Genomic DNA, 24,064 nt, shown 5'->3' with positions numbered 1-24,064 from the left:
GGCAGGGCCTGCTTAGCATATTCATGTCAGTTCCCTGCTCCTCCCTACCCCTCCTACCCCCAGCAAAAGCTTTCTTGCTTTAAGCATTTTTAGGGGTCCACGTTTCTCCTGTATTATCCTGCCACTCTGGAGCGGTCCATCCATTCCCCACCACAGCATCTTGTCACTTGGGCTACTCCATTCTCATTTTAAAAGCCACTTTCCCCTTTACCCCAACAGCAGTCTTTCCCCTCTGCCTCAGGGACAGGGTGGGACATAAAGTTTCCTCCATTTCCCAAATACCCAGAGAAGGACCTAGGGCAGATTTGGTTTCAAAGTTATAATGCATGGTTTAAAAGAGAGGAAAGGGGGTGGGAAGAGAAAGTTGGTTACAGGTATTGGGGATTCTAGAGAAAGAAAAAATGAGGGAAGGACAAGTTTGAGGAAGATCCAGTGGCCCAAAATCCCAATCTCCCACCCATAGCCCTTGGAGCAGGAGTGAAGAATTAGATCAGTTTTGTACAAGAATTTTTAAAAAATCAAATCACAACAAAGCTGACTTGGCTTCTCTTTAAGCCTCCAGGATCACTGTATGTATGTCTCTCACTCTGGCCAGTCCTGCCTCTCCAACAGATACTGTTTCAGCTCTCCAAGGCTTCCACCTGTCCCAGTCTGGGATTTCCATGGAGTGTGAACACGAAGTGAGAGTGAGGCTGCTTCTCAGTCTGGCCCATGTGTCCATCCAGACTCCAAGTGGAGTGTAGGGCTCCCAGGGCAGAGAGGGATGGGAGGGGTAGACCCTGCCCAGGCAGTCCTCACATTGAACAAAGCAACTGAAGGCATCCCAAGGGCTGGCCCTCCCTTTCCCCCCCACCCCAATGCAGGTGGAGGGGGAGCAGCTGTCACCAGAGCCTATGTTGGTGAAGGTTTCGGCTCAGCACGGAACGGACATCAGCGGTGAACCTGGGATGACAATAACTTGCATTGGTGGAGTACCTTTAGTTGACATCTTAACAACACTAGCATAAGGCAGCCTCACTGGAGAAGTGGGACTTTCACATGAGACAGGTTCAATTTGACCAAAACCTAATAGTTGAAAGTGATGATCTTTGGAGTAGGAAGACCTTTCAAACACTAAATCTTTTTTAAGGGAAGAGAGGTAAATAAGTAAAATAGGACAAACTTTTTTTTATTCTCTTGGGATTCCTCACCTTCTCCTTTCCTCAGAAATCCACGTGTCTAGAGCCTACTTCCCTTACCTGAGGGCATCCAGCATTGGGAGCAGGTTAAGAAGGGCCGTGTCACTGGGGTCACTGAACCAGGATTTGATCGGGATAGCGTTGTCTAGAGTGGGTGAAATGCAGATGAGAAGAAACAAAGAATTCAAGAAAACCTGTTGTTTATTCTCGGAAAAGTTTCTTAAAAAGCCATACTGTTCATGGCCCACCCCCACAGTCATCAACTTAAAACCTTATGCTCTTTTTTTTTTTTTTTTTTGCTGCTTTTGCTCAAGGCTAGCACTCTACCACTTGGGCCACAGTACCACTTCTGGCTTTTTTTCTTTTTATGTGGTACTGAGGAATCAAACCCAGGGCCTCATGCATATGAGGCAAGCATTCTACCACTGAGCCACTCAGCCCAAAAACCTTAAAATTATTAATCACCAGATCTTAGACTAGTGTGAGACTTCTAGTCAAACTTACTATTAGTTCGCCTTACTTGAGGTAAATATGACTAAGAAGTTAACTATGAAATGGATAAGTGGGTTTCATTTACAATAACTAGTGTTGGGGCTGGGAAGGTGGCTCAGTGGTAGAATGCTTGCCTTGCATACATGAGGCCCTGGGTTCAATTCCTCAGCACCACATAAGCAAAAAGAAAAAAGCCAGAAGTAGCGCTGTGGTTCAAGTGGTAGAGCGCTAGCCTTGAGCTGAAGAGCTGAGGGACAGTGCCGAGGCCCAGAGTTCAGGCCCACGACCGGACCCCCCCAAAAAAAACAAACAACAACAAAAAATAACTAGTGTTTTACACCTATAGTATACCAAGGAATTTCTAGGACCAAAACCAAGGTGTCCTATTTACTAGTTCCCTATATTCAAAATACTTTCCAGAGAGGTAGGGATTTAATTCAATGGTAGATTGCATAGAATTCAGAGTCCCTGAGTTCAATTCCCAATACACACACACACACACACACACACACACACACACACACACACACACACACACACACACACACACACACACACACACACACACACACACACACACACACACACACACACACACACACACACACACACACAATCTCAGGAACCTCGGGTGTACTTCAGTGGTAAAGGTCCTGGATTCTATACCTAGTAGCACCATCAAAAAAAAAAAAAAAGTTCAAGCTAGCCTAACTATACAATACCCTGTTTAAAACAAAAACAAACAAACAAACAAAAAAATAAAACAGAGATAGAGGATGACTCTAAATGGTAGAGTGCCAACTGAGCAAGCAAACCCAAGGGCCAGAGTACAAACTCCAGTACCACCAAAAAATGAAACAAAAACCTCCCCACCTTCCCACATACCTGGATGGCTCCTATAAGCCCCTGGGGAGTTATCTAGGATCACAATGCTGGAGAGGTCACTGTGGACTACAGAGAGGTCCTTGATGTAGCTGCCCAACTCCAAAGTGCAGTGCTGGAAAGCAGAGGATTTAGTAGCACTCTTGCCAATATCCCCATGAAGACAAATGCCTCACACTCAGATCCTTCCCACCCAGTCCATATCTCCAACCTTATTCTAGCCACTTACCTGTCTATAGTATCTCCTCTTAAGAATGCTTCTGCTGTTGTCCAATTTGTCTGCCACTGCAGAGCCGTAAATCTCCATGCTTGCTGTAAATACCACAAGCTCATACCACTGGCTTACCTGAAATTGATTGGCAGAGGGGTAAGGATTGGGAGAGGGAGAGATGTGTATAATATAAGTTGATTATTTGTTCAGACACAGTTCTCTTTCAATCAAGACCTTCAGGCCTTAAAGCAACATCACATGTCTCTAAATACACAAAACTTTGAACCTCCTCCCCCAAACTTTCAAATTCAGTGTCTGAGACATCCTGCAGCTTTTAAGATTCAGATACGCTGATACAAAAGCACAGAATGCCTGTGGAAAAATAGAATTGCATCAGTATAACAGATGAATCGTCAAATACTGTAAGCTATTTCCTTACCAAAACTTCTTTAACCCACTTCTCATCCTTTCCTCCAACCAGAACCCTACAACCAGTTGACCACAAAGCTGTCTTTTTTTTTTTTTTTTTTGCCAGTCATGGTGCCTGAACTCTGGGCCTGGGCACTGTCCCTCAGCTCTACAGCTCAAGGCTAGTGCTCTACCACTTGAGCCACAGCACCACTTCCAGCTTTTTTTTTTGCTTATGTGGTGCTGAGGAATCGAACCCAGGGCCTCATGCATGCAAGGCAAGCACTCTACCACTGAGCCACCTTCCCAGCCCCCACAAAGCTGTCTTTATCCCAAATACACTCACCACTTCTAAGAAGAAATCCACGTGAGGTCTCTTATGAACAAAAAACCGGACAGGATGTTTGTCAATTACCACCTATAAAGGAATAGGGCATGGTCGGGGACGTCCCTTATACTTACCACCTTACAGGCCTAGAGGACATGGTACTACCTCCCCCCCCCCCACTTCCATTGGTTGCTTCTTTGCTTTAAGGAGACCAGGCCCTGGGACTGGGTAAGAGAGTCTGGGTCTGGGCAGGGTAACAGACATAAGCATTTCCTCACTTTCCCCCCCTACACACCTTGAGGATAAAGTCAGGAGGTGTTCCAGGCCGCACTGTAGGCCTCAGGACCCCATCGTGATGAGAGTGAATAAGTGTCTCATCCAGATCCAGCACCAGGATCTTCCTCTTCACCTGGGCTGAACCACAATGGGAAGGAACAACAACAACCGACCTCCAGCCCAGTGCTGGAACCCTACCTCCAAGAGTCTTCCTAGCCAGTGTACTCACCTAGCCTATTCCGGGACACAGGAGATAAGGGGAGGATATCATATCGGACAGTTTGGTACTGAATTACCTAAGAATAACAAAAGAGAGAAAGAATTAGACCCTTTAACAAGGAAACCTTTTCTATTAACAGTAACAGGTAATATATACTGAATATTTGATAGGCACCGTATGTATGATTTAGATTATTTCACTTAATCCTTAAAACTGTATAAATAGGGTTGAGTATGAAGCGCAATGCAGAGCACTTGCTTAGCCTAGAGGAAGCCTGGGTTCAATCCCCAAGACAACGAAAACAAAAGACAATCTTTTTTTTTTTTTTTTTAAACTAGGGCCGAGAACCGAACCCAGGGCCTTGGGCACGCCAGGCAGGCGCCCTTCCGCTGGGCTAAACCCCCAGCCCCAAGACAATCTTAATATTATTCCTTTTGTGTGTGTGTGTATGCACCAGTACTGGAGCTTAAACTCAGGGCTTCTCACTTTTGCTCAGCCTCTTTGTTTTTTGTCAGTTGTGGGCCCTGAACTCAGAACCTAGGCACTGCCCTTGAGCTTTTATGCTCTAGGCTAGTGCTTTACCACTTTGAGGGACAGCACCACTTGTAGTTTTCTGGTGGTTATTTGGAGATAAGAGACTCATAGAGGGCTGGGAAAGTGGCTCAGTGGTAGAGTGCTTGCCTTGCATTCATGAGGCCCTGGGTTCAATTCCTCAGCACCACTTTAGCAAAAAGAAAAAAACCAGAAGTGGTGCCGTGGCTCAAGTGGTAGAGTGCTAGCCTTGAGCTGAAGAGCTGAGGGATAGCACCCAGGCCCAGAGTTCAGGCCCCAGAACCGGCCCAAAAAAAAAAAAAAAGAGTCTCATAGATTCCCTGAGTGGGCCTCAAACCAGGATCCTCAGATCTCAGCCTCCTGAGAAGCTAGGATTATGGGCATAAGCCAACAGTACCTGGCTATTGCAAATTTTTCTTGAGTATGGTGAAACAGGCTTGGAGGAGTTAATAATTCATCTGATGCCATATAGGTAGACCTATCTACTCAACAGAATGAACTCCAGGAAAGCATGAATTCTGTTTCAATCATGGCTATTTCCCAGTGCCTACAACATTATAGAAAAAGGGTAGTGAGTTAAAAACAAAAAAATCTTAGCCTGATGATGAACAAAGAAATACATGGGTCCAAAATACACCCCAAGGACTCTGACTGTGGTCATTCATAGCCTCTCGCATTGGGAGCCAAGGGCTTCACACTCCTGGCAGACAAGAAGTAATAATCAGGAGAGGAAGTCCTTGGATCTCTAAGGGGAATAGAGGATAAGGGAGCCCAGAGGTTGTCAGGTCAGCTAAGTTCCTCTGGCTAGAGGCCACCAAACCTATTTTAACCAGCCACCTGTCCACTTATATCTTTACTAGCCAAGTCACAAGTTGCAGCAAACCTCAGCCCTCTGAACAACCTCCTTATCCTGTACCTAGGGCAAGACAGAAAACATTGGAAAGCCCCACCTGCCAGGCTGACTGTCAAGAGTATGGAGAAGGCCAGGGAAGAGCTGTGAGAGGTGAAGAAGGGACAAGGACATCACCACCTCAACCTTCTAGCTCTGCTCTCCAAGCATACTTTAAAGGCTATTTCCTAATACTCAGATCTCCATGCATGGTGATTTCCTTCCTCTGTTACTTTCTTGTAAAGTAAAAACATTCTTTGCTCATACCTAGGCCCCAAGCCACACTAGAACTAGTCTCCCCTTTTGCAAACCAAAGGCCCTCTTCCCTTTAATCCCAAGGCATCTGTCCTTCTTTGCTCTCTGGGCCTGTGATGAGGGCTGAAACAGCTCGGGTGTCTTGCCCTGCTATCTCGGGTTGCATATGCTGGGCATGTAGGGAATGCTCCAAGTATCTGTCAGAAAGAGGGGGCAGGGAACCAGAGTGAAGGGAAGAGAGGACAAAAGGCTGTGGGGTCAGTGCTGCTCAAAGGAGAGCAATTTTAAATGTAATGAATGCTGCAATACATGGGCTAAACTACTCCCTATGTCTAGGAAATTAATGTGTTATAGAGAAGGCGAGATTCTCAGAACAGGGTCCAGCAGAATGTACTGACAACTTTTAACACATAAAAGAAAATCCCAGGAGTTAGCTGTCTCATCTTCTCTGACCACAATTTCTCTTCTTGTCTCCTTGCTGTCTTAAGAAACTTGCCATTTCTACAACCACTACCATAGAATGCAGTCCTCATCCTAAATCAGGAAGTGGAAGGAATACACTGGTAGAGAAGTGAGTGAACCCAATGTCAGGCCATTCCTCCAAATCAATTAAGTCAATCCCCACTACCTCTAGGGATGTCTCACAATCTGCTTTGACTGAGGCTGTCTCTCCCTGATTTCATTCTTTCAAATTGTAATGAAGTGTGCTACAAATACAGCCCGCTGTAGCCCCCAGCTCAGTCAATGTTCCTTAAAAATCTGACTTCAGGGGCTGAGAAGTTGGCTCAGTGGTAGAGCGCTTGCCTTGCATGCCTGGCCCTGGGTTTGATTCCTCAGCATCACATAAGCAAAAAGAAAAAACCCGGAAGTGGCGCTGTGACTCAAGTGGTAGAGCGCTAGCCTTGAGCTGAAGAGCTGAGGGACAGTGCCCAGGCCCAGAGTTCAGGCCCCACAACCGGACTAAAAAAAAAAAAATTCTGACTTCAGAGACTTTGTCTCAGTGATGATGAGAACACAAGAGCACATTCAGTAAGTGATATTAGTTGAAGGAGCTTTGACCTTGGAGAAAAGCTCAGGGGGAGGGAGCCCACAGATGATTGGGAACATCTATACAATCTCCACCAGCCAAAGTATCCCTTCATAATGCAACGGACTCCTGGAGAAGCAAGCATGTCTTCAAGTGCAAGGTCTACAATTGACCACCCAGTCCTGCAACAGGGATGACCAACATTAATGTGTTCCCTTCCACAAGTAAAGACATCCATCATAAAAGCATGTTTTTCAGTCCCAAGACTTCAATATATTCATATACCCACACCCACACCCACACTATGAAATGTTTCCAGGGCCGTTTTGGAGGAGTTCCCTTTGCCGGGAACCACAGAGATTTCTCCCTCACACCCAGGACTTTCCCAAGTTTCGTCCATCCTTGTTACATACGCCCTTCAATCCACTCCCACCTTGACACACAAGCCAGTCTCGCCTAGACCAAACATACCCGGAGGTCCTAATAGGAGGGTCTTTCCCCAGCCCAAATCAACAGTTCCGGTTGCCAGCAAACAGGTGTTCTCGCCTCCCCGTTTCTTTAGCAACTCCAGCTTTCTTAAAGAAAACCCCACCCACCACTCTAGCCCCCAAGCGTTCCCAGATCCTGCACCACCATCCAGGCCACAAAAAAACAAAACAAAACAAAACAAATAAAAAACCCACCAAATCTCGGTTCCATTGTAAGGTCTCCTCCTCCCCACTCCAAGGTCCCCAAGACTCCATTCCTAGGCCCCGAGGCTCAATACACATCGATAAGGCAAGAACCGCTGACAGTGAACCCTAACAACCCCAGCACCCACCCAAACTCACCGTGCGGATCTGCCTCCGTAAAAGGTAAATGAAGAAGCTCCAGAGCTTGGCGGCGAAGGCCACGAACGTGCGCAGCCCCAGCAGACACTGCGTCCGCATCATCCCGATGACCCCGGCACCGCCGGCCCCGGGGCCCCCGCGGCCCAGCTCCGCCAGCCCCCCGGGGGCAGCCCCCCGCCTCCGGGAGGGAGAACGGGGGCCCCGAGTGGCAGGAGAGGCTGCAGCGATTGGCACCAAGCGGGCGGCTCACAGAGCCACCCCCGGCGAGGGAAAAGCCCAGCGGAATCGGGAGCTGGGGGACAGGCGTGGGCAGCCCGCGGGGGCCCACATGGACGGGGGGTAGCAAAGGCGCCTTCACGGAGGTTTCTGGCAGAGACAGATCAGGCTAGGATGGGGTCCTCGGAGACCAGGAGGGAAGGGGTATAGAGAATTGGGGGGGAAGGGGTTGTGGGGGAGGGGGGTCAGGGATGGAGGGGGAGGGGAGGAGGGGGAAGTGGAGGGTGGCCCGCTGCGCAGGCGCGCTAGGGAGCTGCCCTCGGGAAAGGGGCGGGTGGGGGCTAGCGGCGCGCGAAAGGCCTCGACGGCAGAGAACGAGCTGGCGGAGCACAGGAGCGAGGAAGGGGGAGGGGGAGCCGGAAGGCACGGAGCGCTGGGCCGAGGTGGCCTCCCCCTCCCCGAGGCCGGGGGTCTCCTAGCCGCTGAGGAGCAGGGCTGCAGCCTCTGCAGCTGGTTTTCCCACTCTGACAGGCGCCATTTTACTGCCCAGAGGGCTCCCTCCTCCTATATCCCCCCCCTCCTCTTCCCTTCTGACAATACTTCCGGTGGTGACGTGTATTCGCTTTACCCGGATTACTGTGCCTTCTACTCGGTCTTACAGAGGGTAGGGTTAAGGAAAGTGGAGAGTCCCCAGGACAAGGCTGCAATACTGCGCACGCGCGGAAGGGCCGCTAGGCGGGGCGTGGACCGCAGTCTCCAATGACGTGACGGGGTGGGTGACGTCACGTGGTCAAAGTTCGGCCGGCGCAGGGGAGGAGTGAGGTAGAATAGCGCGACGCCCTTCCTTTCCCACTGACAGCTCTCCCCAAAGCCTCTGCAGGCCGCGATCACTGTGAACATGCAGATTGGATGTCTCTACGTATGTGTGCCGAGGCTGGGGAGGGGCTCATTCACGTAAGCGCCCTGGGAACACTGAACACGAAATCACCTCTTATTCCAGACTTTAGGTAATCTTGAGTGCCACGCCCCGACGAAGCGGGGGCGGCGCCGGCGCCGTGACGTCATCTTGGAGCGTCGGAAGACGCGCGGGCTGCGCGGAGATGTTGGAATCGTTGTTGGCTATTGGTGGCTTGGTGCTGCTTCGAGGTGAGATGTTGAGCCTTCGGGGAAGAGTCCGGCCTTGCGGGGCGGGGGGGGGGGGGGGGGGGTCGGGGGAGTATAGGGAAAGGATCCTGGGTCCTGGGTCACAGGTAGGAACTTGTGAAGCCGGAAATCTCATGAACGAATTAATCCGTCCCTCGCTCTCCCCAGATTCCGTGGAGTGGGAGGGGCGCAGTCTCCTGAAGGCTCTTGTCAAGAAATCTGCGCTAAGGTGAGTTATCCCTCAGTGAGGGCCTGCCCATCCTGCCCTGGGAAGGGAGTCTATAACTGACTCTAAACTTTCCCCTCTGCCTTAGTGGGGAGCAAGTCCATGTCCTGGGCTGTGAAGTGAGCGAGGAAGAATTTCGAGAAGGTTTTGAATCCGATGTCAACAGCCGGTAAGTACATATGGAAAGGGATTTCCATTAGGAGTGGGTTCTCTGGTGCTAAAGGACTTTCTCAGGGCTGGGAAGGTGGCTCAGTGGTAGAGCGCTTGCCTTGCATGCTTGAGGCCCTGGGTTCGATTCCTCAGCACCACATAAGCAGAAAAAAAGCCAGAAGTGGCGTTGTGGCTCAAGTGGTAGAGTGCTAGCCTTGAGCTCAAGAGCTGAGGGACAGCGCCCAGGCCCAGAGTTCAGGCCCCACAACCGGACCCAAAAAAAAAAAAAAATTAAAGGACTTCCTCAGCAGTTAAAAAACAACAACCACCCACAACCTGGTATGTAGTAGTGACGTTGGACAGCCAAAACTAGTGGTAGGGAAACAAGTGTGACCATGCTACATGTTTTAAACAAGCCGTTTGATTCGCAACTATTATCCTAACCTTCAAGTCACTAGATGCTATCTCCAGCAAATTAGTAGAAGTTAAGAATGTATCTCCTAGCCGGGCGCTGGTGGCTCATGCCTGTAATCCTAACTACTCAGGAGGCTGAGATCTGAGGATCGCAGTTCAGAGCCAGCCCGGGCAGGAGAGACCGTGAGACTCCTATCTCCAATAATCCACCAGAAAACCGGAAGTGGCGCTGTAGCTCAAGTGGTAGAGCGCTCGCCTTGAGCTGAAGAGCTGAGGGACAGCGCCCAGGCCCAGAGTTCAAGCCCCACGACCGACAAAAAAAAAATGTATCTCCTTTGCTGTGTGACCTCCAAAATTATTGATTTGTGTGTGTGTACATGCATGAGTGTGCTAATACAGGTGTTCAAATTGAGAACCTTGGCTTTTTTTGCTCAAGGTTGGAACTCTACCACCTGAGCCAGCCACACTTCCACTCTGGCTTTTGTTGGTTACTTGGAGATAAGAGTCTCCCTCAGGATGTGTCTGTATGGGCTGTCTTCAAATTAGAAGCCTCAGATCTCAGCCATCCGAGTAGCTAAAAATACAGCCATGAGCCATCATTGCCCAGCAAAATCAGTGATATATTTTTAAGTCAGAAAACTGATTTTGCTGACAGGTTTGATTACTTGTATTTGTTTTTGTTTTTGTTTTTGTTGGTCATGGGGCTTGAACTCTGGGCCTGGGTGCTGTCCCTCAGCTCTTCAGCTCAATGCTAGCGCTCTACCACTTTAGCTACAGTGCCACTTCCAGTTTTCTGGTGGCTTATTGGAGATAGGAGTTTCAGGGACTTTCTTGCCTGGGCTGGCTTTGTACGGGGATCCTCAGATGACAGCCTCCTGAGTAGCTAGGATTAGGCGTGAGCCATTGGCGCTGGGCCCCAGACTTGTAGTGTTTTATAGGATGAGGTTTTTCCTTGGTAACAGTTTCTAATTGTCTTTATCATTTGTATGGCCATCTTGAGCCCCCCGCCCCCCACCTATAAGGTTTAACATGGTCTAGTTTAAAACATTCTAGCCTTGTGAACCTTTCTGATATTTTATAACAAAATTGTCAGCAGCCTGCTTTTTAACAGGTAACAATTTAAGAGCCTAAAATTTACTTACTTTCTTTTTTTTTTTTTTTTTGGGTCCAGTCATGGGGCCTGAGCTCTGTCCCTCAGCTCTTCAGCTCAAGGCTAGTGCTCTACCACTTGAGCCACAGCGCCACTTCCGGCTTTTTTCTTTTTGCTTATGTGGTGCTGAGGAATCAAACCCAGGGCCTCATACATGCAAGGCAAGCACTCTACCACTGAGCCACCTTCCCAGCCCCAAACTTACTTACTTTTTATTCCTTGTGGTCATTCCTGTTTTAGGAGCAGCTTCTTAAGTATTCATTGAAAGAATGGATGTAAATCACAAAGAAGATGAGAATTAGTAAGAGCAAAGATAAGGGAGAAATGGTGATGACTTGAACAATCCAAAGTAGAGACCCTGGAAGTTGAGAGAGTAATAGAAGTAAACTGGATGTGTGGCCCATGCCTGTAATCCTAGCTATTTGAGATATAATGGAGGAGAGGAGTTGACCATGGTTTAAGGTCATCCTTAACATGAAAGTTTTGAGACTCCATCTTGGATAATGGCTAGATGCAGTGGTACTCACCTGTCATCCCAGACACAAAGAGAAGCACAAATAAGACTCTCATTCCAGAACTTCCCAGGCATAAAGTGAGACTCTATCTCAAAAATAACCTACATAAAAAGGGGTTAGCAGAGGGACTTAAGTAGAGAGAGGCTTAAGCAGTAGAGCATCTACTTATCAAGCACAAGGTACTGAGTTCAAAACTCAGTACTGCAAAATAAATGAATAAAACCAGGCACCAGTGGCTCATAACCTGTAAACCTAGCTACTCAAGAAGCTGAGATCTGAGGATTGTAGTTCAAAGCCAGCCCTGGCAGGAAAGTCCATGAGACTCTTATCTCCAAAGAAGCCAGAAGTGTAGCTGTGGCTCAGTAGTAGAGGACTAACCTTGAGCAAAAAATATCCAGGGTAGCCAGGCACTGGTGTCTCATGCCTGATCCTAGCTACTCAGGAGACTTGAGATCTGAAGATGCAGTTCAGAGCCAGCCTGGGCAGGAAAGTCCATGAGACTCTTTTTTTTTTTTTTTTTTTTTGGGGGGGGGGTCCAGTCGTGGGGCCTGAACTCTGGGCCTGGGCGCTGTCCCTCAGCTCTTGAGCTCAAGGCTAGCACTCTACCACTTGAGCCACAGCGCCACTTCCGGCTTTTTTCTTTTTGCTTATGTGGTGCTGAGGAATCAAACCCAGGGCCTCAGGCATGCAAGGCAAGCGCTCTACCACTGAGACACCTTCCCAGCCCCCCATGAGACTCTTATCTCCAATTAACCACCAAAAATCCAGAAGTGGTGCTGTGGCTCAAGTAGTAGAGTGCTAGCCTTGAACTGAAGAGGTAAGGGACAGTGCCCAGGCCCCAGGACAGATCAAAAACAAAAAACAAGAAAAACTAGTAACAGGGTACAGGCCCTGAGTTCAAGTCCCAGAACAGCACAAAACAAAACAAAGAATAAATGGAAGACTGTAGTAGATAGAGTTCAGCATTAGAAACCCTACTAGAAAGTAAGAATAAGCAAACTCTGCCTTTGACTTATTTAGAATCTAATGGTATTTAATTCAGTCATAGATTCCAGACTTGAATCAAAATTTTAACTGAAGGCTTCTGAGGGATTGACTTAGAAATAGCAAGTATGAAAGTATGATAAATGGTATCTGTTCTTGGAAGGAGGGAGAGCTTCCTATTGTACCCAATAAATTCTTGACTTCAAAAGGTCTTACAGAGCATGAAAAGGCATTGAAATGGTATCCCGAAGGCAATTGGGAAGAGAATGCTAATACTATACCTGATAAAAAGAACAGTCCAAAGCGGTGCACTGATGGCTCACGCCTGTAATCCAAGCTATTCAGGAGGTTGAGATCTGAGGATCTCAGTTCAAAGCCAGCCAGGGCAGGAAAGTCTGTGAGACTCTTATCTCCAATAAACCACTAGAAAACTGGAAGTGGCGCTATGGCTCAGGTGGTAGAGTGCTTGCCTTGAGCTGAAGAGCGCAGGGATAGTGCCCAAGCCCAGAGTTCAAGCCCCATGACCGACAAAAACAAAAAAAAAACAGTCCAGTAATCACCGTGTGAAAGGTGGTTTGGAAGGAAGCATCCTAGAGACTGGGAGATGAGGTAGGAAGGCTATTATAGTAATCCAGGTTCACTTATTAGTTGTGTGTATAGTGGGCACAGATTGTAAAGCAGGTGTTGTATTAGGCACTGGAGGCAGAACAGTGGATGAGCAGACTTATTTCCTGCCCTAATAAATCTTAGAAAACACTGCTAGAAGTGTTTCATTCAGTGGCAGTTTGGATGGAGAGTTTAGAACAAATGTCAGAGATTTTACTGGCTAGAATTCCCAGACAGGTGACCTTGGGCAAGTAATAAAAACAAGCTTAGTGTTTAGGTTGTCATTGGCCTCTCAGTAATTAGTTCTCATTAATATTTGGAGTATTAGAGAAAATTGAGGAAACAGTCCCAAAGATCTAAGGAAGAAATTTGGAAGTTGGGGTTAAAGGTAATAAATAGGTTTCCTGTTTTCTTTTACAGTCTCATTTACCATGACCTCTTTAGAGACCCGCTCAACTGGTCAAAAACTGGGGAGGCCCATCCTGGGGGACCTCTGGGCGCCTTGAGAGCCATGTACAGGACAGACTCTTGTTCTATCACCATTGCTGTTGATTCCCTCAGCTGGTTGTTGCTTCATCTTCCCTGTACTGAACTCTGCCAGACTCTGCATGTTCTGAGCCATGGAAACTCCTACCCTGGTAAGACCTCTCCTCTCATATATCTCCTGCCAAACAATGTCCCCTGTTCCCTCCCACCCTAAGAAGAATAATCAGTTATCTCCTGTCAGGCCTTCTGCCATCTCTTTAACTATTTTGGGGGGATTACTGATTTTCATTGTGTTTTCGAGTGTGTGTGTGTCGTGTGTGTGTCCATGTCCGTGTGTCCTGGGACTTAAACTCATGGCCTGCGTGCTGTCTCTGAGTTTCTCTTGCTCATGGCAAGCATTCTGACACTTGAGCCACAACTCCACTTGCAGATTTTTTTTTTTAATATAGTTTGTTGGAAATTAAGATTCGCAAACCACGGTCCTCAGATCTCAGGCTCCTGAGATCTGGGATTATAGGCATGAGCCTGTTAAGCTTTTTTTGTTGCTGTTACAATTTTGTGTTGCTTTTTATTTTTTTGCTTGGTTATTTATTTTTGTTAATTTGTCTTTAGGACATAGGATGAGAAAGGTCACTTTCCCCCCCCTTACCCCCCCCACTTGCTTTTATTTTATTTTTATTTATTTTTTTGTCGGTCGTGGGGCTTGAACTCTGGGCCTGGGCGCTGTCCCTCAGCTCTTCAGCTCAAAGCGAGCGCTCTACCACTTGAGCTACAGCGCCACTTCCGGTTTTCTGGTGGTTTATTGGAGATAGGAGTCTCACGGTCTCTCCTGCCCGGGCTGGCTTTGAACCGCAATCCTCAGATCTCAGCCTCCTGAGTAGCTAGGATTACAGGCGTGAGCCACCAGCGCCCGGCACTTGCTTTTATTTTTGAGACAGGATCTTGCTGTGTAACTCAGGCTGAATTAGAGGCACCCAGGGAGTGACTCCCTCCCCAATGCTCTGACTACAAACATCTTTTTTTCCTTTTTTGGCCAGTCCTGGGGCTTGAACTCAAGGCCTAGGCACTGTCCCTGCCCCTTGCTCAAGGCCAGAACTCCTACCACTTGAGCCACAGCACCACTTCCAGCTTTTTCTATTTATGTGGTACTGAGGAATCAAACCCAGAGCTTCATGCATGCTAGGCAAGCACTCTACCACTAAGCCACATTCCCAGCCAAGAGCATTCTTTTGATGTTTTGCTTTCAGTTTTCTTTTTTGAGATAAGGTCTCAGGATATAATTCTGGTGGCCTTGAACTCATTGTTTTACTGGCTCCACCTCCCAAGTGTTGGGATCACTAGTGTGTGCTGCCACATCCATAAAGTTTGTTTTTATGTCGGCCATGGGGCCTGAACTCTGGGCCTGAGCACTGTCCCTCAGCTTGTCAGCTCAGGGCTAGCACCCTACCAATTGAGGTGTAGGGTGCTAGCCATAGTACTTCCTGCTTTTTCTGTTTATGTGGTACTGAAGAATTGAACCCAGGGCTTCATGCATGCAAGGCAAACACTCTACCACTGAGCCACCTTCCCAGCCCCTGTTGTTTTGTTGTTTTCTTTTTCCCAAAGTTTTGGTTTTGGATTTTTTGTTGTTGTTGGTCATGGAGCTTGAACTCTGGGCCTGGCCGCTGTCCCTGAGCTCTTCATCTCAAGGTGAACACTCTTACCATGTGAGCCACAGCACTATTTCTGGTTTTCTGGTGGTTAATTGGAGATAAGAATCTCATGAGCTTTCCTGCCCGGGCTGGCTTTGAACTTTGATCCTCAGATGGCACCTCCTGAATAGCTAGGATTACAGGCATAAACCACCTGTGCCTGGCTGGCTGAAAACAAAGTTTTGTTAACTCCTTACAGTGATGCAATAAATATTAAGTACATACAATGTATCAGGTCCATTTTAAATAATGAAAAAGTAAAGATTAACATGTAGTCTTCCTGGAGCTCAGAGTCTCAAAAAGGATATGGAGAAATAAACAGGCAGTTACAAGATAATCTGATAGGGCTGAGGTGTCTTAGGGACTGTGATGATAAAAGGATGTCCACCAGGCACCTGAAGAAAGGAATTACCTTGAATATCCTGAAGAGCAAGAGATCAGCCAGGCAGATTTGGCACTAGCCCTGAAGCGCACTGTGATACTAGCATACACCTGGGGTCAGACACAACCAGCCATATGTTGAAGTACTTGATTTCTCATGCTTTACTTTTCCTTATAAAGAGTATAAAGCGGGACATATAAAGAGTTGGCATGAGCCAGGTGCCGGTGGCTCACACCTGTAATCCTAGCTAGTCAGGAGGCTGAGATCTAAGGATCACAGTTCAAAACCAGCCCAGGCAGGAAAGTCCATGAGACTCTTATCTCTAATAAACCACTCACAAAACCAGAAGTGGTACTATGTCTCAAAGTGGTAGTGCACTAGCCTTGAGCTGAAGAGCTGAGGCACAGTGCCAGGCCCAGAGTTCAAGCCCCATGGCTGACAAAAAGTTGGCATGAGTGTAATCCTCACTTTTAGGAAGCAGAGGCAACAGTGGGGCCTGTGATAGGTAGCATTAGAATTAAACTCCTTGAAATTGCCACATGATATGAGCTGACTTTGTGAGGATTAAAGTGATAGTGTTTAGTACTGTTAATGCTTCCAAAAGGAGAAGATATGTTCCAAAAATTGCAAGTAGTTCATTAAGAGATGAACTGGATTGGGGCAATGGAAGCACACACCTGTAATCAATCCTAGCTACTCAGAAGGCTATGATCTGAGATCACAGTTTGAAGTCAGCCTGGGCAGGAAAGTCCATGGGGTTAACCACCAGAAGCCAACTGGAGCTGTGGCTCAAGTAATAGATTGCTAGCCTTGAGTAGAAAAGGCAAAGGAACAATGCCTAGGCCCTGAGTTCTAGCCCCAGTACCAACACACACACACACACCCCACACACAAATGGCTGGAGTTAATGGATGCCAGTATTAAGTTCCATGCTGAAAAGTCGAAGTCAGAGTTGTGCCCTGGTCAGATTGCACTAGAGTAAGGTTTATTAAAAGTGTGGACTTGGAAGCAGTGTTGTGATTGAAAGTGGTAGAACACTAGCTTTGAGCAAAACAGCTCAGGGACAGTACCCAGGCTCTGAGTTCAGGCCCCATGACTGACCAAAAAAGACAAACATTAGCAAGCACTGGTGACTCATGCCTGAAATCCCAGTTATTCAGAAGGCTGAGATCTGAGGATTGCAGTTGGATGCCAACCAGGGCAGGAAAGTCTGTGAGTCTCTTAGCTCTAATTAGTCACGGAAAAAGCTGGAAGTGGTGCTGTGGCTCAAGTGGTAGAGTACTAGTTCAAGGACAGCACCCAAGCCCAGAGTTCATGCCCCAGGATCAGTCCGAGGGAAAAAATAAACTCAGGGGCTAGGAAGTTGGCTCAGTGGTAGAGTGCTTGCCTTGCATGCCTGAGGCCCTGGGTTCAATTCCTCAGCACCACATAAGCAAAAAGAAAAAAGCCGGAAGTGGTGCTGTGGCTCAAGTGGTAGAGCGCTAGCCTTGATCTGAAGAGCTGAGGGACAGCGCCCAGGCCCAGAGTTCAGGCCCCACAACTGGACCCAATAAATAAATAAACAAACTCAGGGCAGGGCATTAAGATTGGTCAAGGTAAATTGAGGTTGTGGCTGAGTTGATAGATTGTGCACCTCTCCTTCCTTTTTCTTCCCTATTTCTATGCCTATCCTGAATGCTCCCCACTATCCTTCATGCCCTAATTTTTTTTTTTTTTTTTTTTGCCCGCTTCCAGGTGTTAACCCCCCTGTAGGGGAGGTGCGTGTGTTGGGCCTGCTGCATGAAGAGCTTCATGGGCAAGGCCCCTTGGGAGCACTGAGCAGCCTTGCTCAAACAGAGGTGACCATGGATGGTAAAATGGGCCAGGCTTCAGTTCACATACTCTATCGAAGGCCCCAACAGCGCCCAGCTTATCAGGTCAACAGAAGCAACAGGGAAGACTAGATATTTGGGTCAGAAAGAGGTGTCATAATGGAAAGTGCCGGGAGAAAGCTGATGGCTTAGTGTGCATGGGATAGAACCCAGGGCCTTGGGCCATGTATGTGTGCTGAGTATATACTGTACACCTGAGCCAGGTCCTCTTATGTTTTCTATCATTTACCTCCTTTTATTTTCACTGTGAGTACATTTTATCCCCATTTTGCAGACTGTGAAACAAGTCCATAGAAGTTTAACTTTAAGCCATTTGGCCAAGATAGTAAAACTATAAGTGGCAAGTGGCATAGCCAGCATTTGAACTCAGGATTGTTTTTGATTCAGCCTGCCAACTTAACTATGGAAAAATGCTATATTCCAGAAAATGGAAAGTTTAAAATCCTAAGATTATTGGAGAAAGGAGCTATGAGGTCCTGAAACGTTAAAAATAAATAAAACTTTTTTTCTTATACACAGACTCAGTGGTTCTCCATCCTTCCTGACTTCAACCTGGATCTCCAAGAGGGACCTGTAGAGTCCCAGCAGCAGCCAAGTTCCCACGTACCTCTGGTATTTATGTTTGCCTTGGCATCAGTGCTTATACCTAGCTACCCAGAATTGTGGTTCAAAGCCAGCCCAAGCAGGAAAGTCATATCACCAATTACCTACCCACCCATAATCTCCAATTATCCAGAAGTGGAGCTGTGCTCAAGTGGTAGAGCACTAGCCTTGAGCAGAAAAGGGACAGCACCTAGGTTTAAGCCCCAGTTCTAACAACAACAAAAAAAGTTTGGGGGCTAGAAAAAGGAAGTGAAGCTGGGTGCTAATGGCTCACACCTATAATCCTAGCTACTAAGGAGGCTGAGAACTGAGGATCGTGGTGCAAAGCCAGCTTGGGCAGGAAAGTGTGAGACTCTTTAAGTAACCACCAGAAAAGTGGCACTGGTTCAAATGGTAGAGCACTAGCCTTGAGCTGAAGAGCTGAGTGTGGACAGCGCCCAGGCCCAGAGTTCAGTCCCCACGACCGACAGAGGGAAAAAAAAAAAAAAAAAGAGAGGGAAATACAAACTGCAGAGGTTTGGGGGTGAGGCCAGGGACCCCCAGTGATGTGGCTGAGTGGCAGCATATGTTTGTACCTACAGGTGGATCCCACAACTCACTTGACTTTTAACCTTCACCTGTCCAAGAAAGAAAGAGAAGCCAAAGATAACTTGACTCTGCCCTTCCAATTCAGCTCTGAAAAGTAAGATTGGAACATAAATGCCTGGATTCCTGGGTAGAGCTGAGCAACTGGATCACAGAGTGATAGGGTGTTGACAGATTATTGATTAACCTTTTATGACTTTATAGGGGCTGAAGTCCACCTTGCAGAGACAAGTAGGGAGTGGTACTGGCTCTCTATTCACATATACCCTCCCACAATGGCGGAAGGTTTTGTCTTATCTCTTCATTAGAGCTTTAGACTCACCACTGTGGTTCTCCCCCATAACATTCTGGGCCTTGGCTAAGTCAAACTATACTGCGGAAATGTGGCTCTTCCTCTACAGCAGTGCTAGGACAGGAAACTACATGGGTGTGGCAAGGCTGGTTAAGTGGCAGAGTATATGCCTTTCCCTGCCTGTGGATGGGTGATACAAGGATACCAAATCCTGGCCCTCAGGCTGCTAAGAATGTAAGTTTTGTTAGTTGTACAAAAAGCACTATCCCAAATCCAAATGGTCTGGGGAAACTTTAGTTCTAACCAAACATGAAGGTCAAAGAAAGGGACTTGGACCAAGAAAATGGTACAGGGGCCTGTCTGAGTCATGATTGTCTGAGTCATATGGAAAAGTAAATTCACACTTGACTCCTGTCACTCATCCTCCTCAGCATCAACTCTTTCCTCCTCAGACAGCAGGCTTTGCTGCGACCTGGACCAGGTCAGTCTTCCAGCCACATATTCTATGAGCCAGATGTTTATGATGATCTGGACCAAGAAGACCCCGATGAAGACCTAGATATTTGACTGACCAGATTTGACTAGACCAACGAGAAGAAACACTGTGGACTTAGAAGCACCTTTGTGTTGTTTGACTTGACCTTACCTTGTCCCTGTACCACCTTTGCTGCTTTGTGTATGTATGCCCTGCTGTGCCAAGAAGTAGCATGTCATCAGGGCAGCAAATGGGTGAGAGTATATTGTAAGGCAAGCAAGTAACCTTCCAAATTAAAATATATACAGATACACACACATATATGTATGTATATACCTCTTTTTTTTTTTTTTTGGTCGGTCATGGGGCCTGAACTCGGCTTGGGCGCTGTCCCTGAGCTCTTCAGCTCAAGGCGAGCACTCTACCACTTGAGCCACAGCGCCACTTCCGGTTTTCCAGTGATTTATTGGAGTCTCATGGACTTTCCTGCCCAGGCTGGCTTTGAACTGAGATCCTCAGATCTCAGCCTCCTGAGTAGCTAGCATTATAGGCGCGAGCCACCAGCTTCTGGCTACCTCTTTTTTTTTTTTTTTTTTAATGCACCTCTTTGGTAGTTATTTAAAACAGTGGTGGGTTGGGAATGAAGGAAGCCAGACGTGTGAGGTATTAAGCCTAAACAATGAAAATAGACTGTATGGCCTGGCACCATCGTGCTCTGTAGCTTCACTGAACTGAAGTAGGCACAACTTACATGGAAAGAAAGCAAGAGGCATAGAAAGAAAAAAACCTGCTTTCTAAAATGTAGTTTTTATTACTGTACAAAAAGCACATACTCCCCTTTTGTCTCTTCCCCCCACCCCCTTCCCAGAGAACTGTACACGGTATGCATGGATGGAGTGACCAGGAGGCCTTTGTCTCACACCTTGCTCACAGGCTGAGTCCTCTGCCCTAAGTTTCTGAATCATCTGGACACACCCACAGCCCATCAGACTGGGGCATAAGGGTGTCAAGTTACACATATTCTTTGGCAGAGTTGGACTTGGGGTAGGAATGGGGTGCCCGATACACAGCTTTGCTTTCACTCCCAGGACAGGAGCAAGACAGCAGCGCACCTCCTAGGAGGACCAGAGCAGACCCTGCCCAACCAATAAAGATGGCAGAACCAAACTCATATCTGTGGAGAGAAGGGGTTAGAATCAGAATCCTGGCCTGTCTGCCTTGTTTCCTATCCCAGTATCCCAGGACCTCAGATCTGTCTTTTAAGAGGCAAGGGTCCCAAACTTACTTAGCATTCATGGGGGTCAAGGGGTTATAGAAGTCTGTGATAATCTGATGACCGTACCAAGAGCATGCTATCAAAGAGGCAAGACCTGGAAAGAGAAGGATTCTGATACTCCCAGTGTCTTAAACCAGCACCTTACCCACCCTCAGGCCGACCTTAGATCTGAGGCTCACCAGCCACGATGAAAATGATGCCTCCAGTCATGGCTATCCGGGCCTTCTTCACTTTGTCGTCTCCCCCACAACGCGTGCACTTCATACCCATCGTGGCCACAAACATGGCCAGGAAACCCAGCACCAGGGACACCACCATGAGGGCCCGAGTGGCCTGTAGGGCCGCTGTGGAGAAGAAAGAGCCCTGTCATCGCTGGAAATGCGGGGAGGCCCGGGAAGGCCCTAGCCTTCAAGCCCCAGGCTGCACCCGCCAAGTTCAGAGACTATCATTGAAGCTCTCCGTTCCCCAGCAGATCTGGAACGCTCCCCGCCCCCTGCCCCAGGCCAAAGCCCGAGGCGCAGCCACCCGCCCCCGCCCCGCCTTAGGCCGAGGCCTTCCCGCTCAACGCACGGCCCCGCCCTCTGCCCCAGAACCCGCCCGGGGCGCCTGGGTTTCGATGAAACCGCGCTGGGCAGGGGGAAGGGGGCCGTGGGAAAGGACGCGCAGCACGAGGGCTCAGCCGCCGGCCGTCTCGAGTCCCAACTCTCACCCCGCTATCGAAGCCACGGGGTTTGTGGCTTCGGCTAATCGGCCGATAAGATTAGAGGTCGCAGGTGGCGGCCCACGTCTAACAAAACAGCACGGTCTGGCGGCCCAGGCCACGGCTTCCGCGCCGCGCCCTTTTGTCCAAGACAAACCTGACCACAGACGGTCGGGGTCGCAGAGGAGCGCGCGCGCCCTGGCCTGGACTCTTCCAGCCGAGGGAGCGGGCCCGGCGGGCGGCCCAGGTGCGGACTCACAGCAGGGCCTCCAGAATCTAGGCCAGATCTAGCCAAGGCCCCCGGTGTGTCCACTTCTCCAGCTCCCTGGAAACCACAGGGCGCCCGGCCGAGGAGCTCCGGCCCTGCCCCACCCGGGCGCGTCCGTCCCGTCGGCCCCTCGGCCTTACCCGGCAGTGCGAGCACCGAGTCGAACATCTTGCAGCTCATCAAGCCGGTGCTCTGCGTGACGCAGTCCATCCACAACCCCTTGTACATGGCCTGGGCGGTGATGATGTTGTCGCCCGCGTACGAGCTCATCTGCCACTGCGGGATGGCGGTGCATGCCACCAGGCCCACCCAGCCCAGCAAGGCCATTGAAAAGCCCAACAATTGCAGGCCTGAATTGGCCATTTCCGCCCTCCAAAAAGATGGGAACCTGGGAGGGCGAGCCTACAAGTCGAATAGAATCGAAAAGGACAGCTTCACCAAAGACAACCCGGTTGGAATTTTAAGTCACCCTGAGACGAAAAAGAAAAAAAAAAAGTTTGTAGCCAGTGACTGCAAAATCTTGTCACCCCAAGTAAAACAAAAACACCCCTGGCAGCCGTGGGAACTGGCTGCACTCGAAGGACAGGTTCCAGACAAAAGCAGTGCCCGGAGGCCAGGCGCTCTCACGACCCTACCCCGAAAAAATGGAGGAGCCGTGTGGGCGCGATCCCCGGGGTGTATCTGGGCCTTTCGGCCCCAGGCTGTAGGGAGCGGGCAGAGGCGTCGCGGAGAGTCCGGAGGTGAGGGCGGACAGGTGCGGCGCACCTGAGTATAAGTAGGGCGCAGGGAGCGCGCGAGGGGGAGGCGGGACCGGAGGGGCAGCCGAGGGTGACCTGACGTCACTGAAGGGACACTCACCTGAACCGGAAGTCCTGGCCCCTACCCCCCTCCGAGCGCAGGTGATGAGGAAGAAACCTGAGCCCCAGGGTCACGCCCCTTCACTTGCTCGGCTTCCACGGCAGGTGAAGGAGAGGCTGTGGCTTCTCGGAAATCCATCCAAGCTGGACAGCCCTCTGGCACCCTTTGCAGTCGGTGTGCCCGAGACGCCGCGGAGCCCGAGCTGGGGGATGTTCCTGGAAAGACTGGGTGCCACCCTTTCCCCTCCTGTTTCTGCCTCAAGCAGTCTTTCTTCCTTTTCTTCTGTTTCCAAAGCTGTCCTTTCCACCTTCAGAGACCCCAGAGAATCAACTCTCGCTGCACCTTTCTTGAAGTTTCTGCTCCCAGAGACAACTCTCAGCACCCCTCCCTTTTTCTACTGTTGCCCTCCTGGTAGGCCCTCCAACAAACAGACAGCTGGCTTCTGAGCATGGCTCCCAACAACTCTAGCTTCCTGGTCCCCCATTCCTAACCCTAGCAGAGTTTAATGTATGAGCGGGTGGCCATCCTCTGCAGCAGCAAGGCTTCTCCTAGCATATGGAAGAAACCACTAAGGACAGCATATGGGGGTAGGGTAAGGTGGAGGTCAGAATCTCTGACACACCCAACATTCGCCTTCCTATGAGTTTTCTCCACTTTCGCCTCCCACCTCCACTCACTTCCCTACCATCCTTGAGCACACATCTTTACCACCTTACCACCTGTTCTTCTTAGTCTCTCCTATGCCCCGGACCTCCTCGCAACATTTTTTCCAACTTTCTCATTCCCCTTTTTGATCATTTCCCCCTTCCTGCCTTTTCTACTTTGTAGCATCCTTTTTCACTCCCCCATTTACTCTGCCCTGGTACCCTTTTTCCAGCTGCATGGAGCTTGGCAACAATTTCTCTCCTTTTTTTTTTTTTTTTTTGTTGTTGTTGTTGTCGGTCGTGGAGCTTGAATTCTGGGTCTGAGCACTGTCCCTCAGTTCTTCAGCTCAAGGCAAGTCCTCTACCACTTGAGCCACAGTGCCACTTCGGTGTTCTCTGGTGGTTTATTGGAGATAAGAATCTCACAGACCTTCCTGCCTGGGCTGGCTTTGAACCATGATCCTCAGATCTCAGCCTCCTGAGAAGCTAGGATTATAGATGTAAGCCATCGGTACTATTATCATTATTTTTATTATTGTTGTTGTATTCTGGTAAGGGACTTGAAATCAGGACCTTGGGATCCCTTACCTTTTTCCTCTCTAGTCTGGAACTCTACCAAGTGAGCTACAGCTCCACTACTGGCTTGGTAGGAGGGGGGCGTGTTGAAGACATACAGACTTTCCTGTCAAGGCTGGCTTTGAACTGCTGTTCTCAGATCTCAGCTTCTTGAGTAGGTAGATTTACAGGTGTGAGCCACCAGGGTCTGGTTTTCATCTATTTTTTACCTCAGTTGCTTCACATATTCCATTTGTGTTCTTCCTTTTCAACTTTTTTGTTTTGGTAACTCTTTTTTTTTTTGTAGGTCTTGGGGCATGAACTCTGGGCTTGGGTGCTGTCCCTCAGCTCTTCAGCTCAAGGCTACCATTTTACCACTTGAGCCACAGCTCCACTCCTGGTTTCCTGGTGGTTTTATTGGAGATG

The 24,064-nt window shown here is 48.7% G+C and overlaps 3 protein-coding genes across 5 annotated transcripts; 1 reads left to right on the top strand and 2 right to left on the bottom strand.

Annotated features, from left to right (window-relative positions):
• Positions 1–304: 304 nt before the first annotated feature.
• On the bottom strand, positions 305–8,395 carry Ctdnep1 (CTD nuclear envelope phosphatase 1). Its single transcript, XM_070001554.1, has 8 exons — positions 7,549–8,395; positions 4,005–4,071; positions 3,795–3,913; positions 3,518–3,589; positions 2,782–2,898; positions 2,556–2,667; positions 1,239–1,323; positions 305–942 (listed from the first exon to the last, which is right to left on the bottom strand). The coding sequence occupies exons 1-8, from the start codon at positions 7,648–7,650 to the stop codon at positions 882–884; spliced, it is 735 nt and encodes a 244-aa protein (XP_069857655.1). The 5' UTR covers positions 7,651–8,395; the 3' UTR covers positions 305–881.
• A 170-nt stretch (positions 8,396–8,565) lies between these two features.
• Elp5 (elongator acetyltransferase complex subunit 5) lies at positions 8,566–19,658 on the top strand. Of its 3 annotated transcripts, none has more exons than XM_070001552.1 (9): positions 8,566–8,683; positions 8,765–8,910; positions 9,076–9,136; positions 9,222–9,302; positions 13,373–13,590; positions 17,246–17,349; positions 17,902–17,994; positions 18,567–18,667; positions 19,315–19,658. In XM_070001552.1, the coding sequence occupies exons 2-9, from the start codon at positions 8,865–8,867 to the stop codon at positions 19,427–19,429; spliced, it is 819 nt and encodes a 272-aa protein (XP_069857653.1). In that variant the 5' UTR covers positions 8,566–8,683; positions 8,765–8,864; the 3' UTR covers positions 19,430–19,658. The 3 variants fall into 3 exon arrangements, with proteins under 3 accessions (XP_069857653.1, XP_069857651.1, XP_069857652.1); XM_070001550.1 differs by having other exon boundaries at positions 17,246–17,427; XM_070001551.1 differs by lacking the exon at positions 8,566–8,683 and having other exon boundaries at positions 8,713–8,910; positions 17,246–17,427.
• A 464-nt stretch (positions 19,659–20,122) lies between these two features.
• Cldn7 (claudin 7) lies at positions 20,123–22,345 on the bottom strand. The gene is made up of 4 exons (XM_070001549.1): positions 21,722–22,345; positions 20,793–20,957; positions 20,623–20,707; positions 20,123–20,511 (listed from the first exon to the last, which is right to left on the bottom strand). Exons 1-4 carry the CDS (start codon positions 21,942–21,944, stop codon positions 20,349–20,351), a joined length of 636 nt encoding a protein of 211 aa, XP_069857650.1. The 5' UTR covers positions 21,945–22,345; the 3' UTR covers positions 20,123–20,348.
• Between the last annotated feature and the right edge of the window lie 1,719 nt (positions 22,346–24,064).

Source organism: Dipodomys merriami, unplaced genomic scaffold, assembly GCF_024711535.1.
Source record: "Dipodomys merriami isolate MVZ:Mamm:240054 unplaced genomic scaffold, mDipMer1.0.p SCAF_59, whole genome shotgun sequence".
NCBI classification, from domain to species: domain Eukaryota; kingdom Metazoa; phylum Chordata; class Mammalia; order Rodentia; family Heteromyidae; genus Dipodomys; species Dipodomys merriami.
This window is presented reverse-complemented; position numbering and strand designations above follow the sequence as displayed.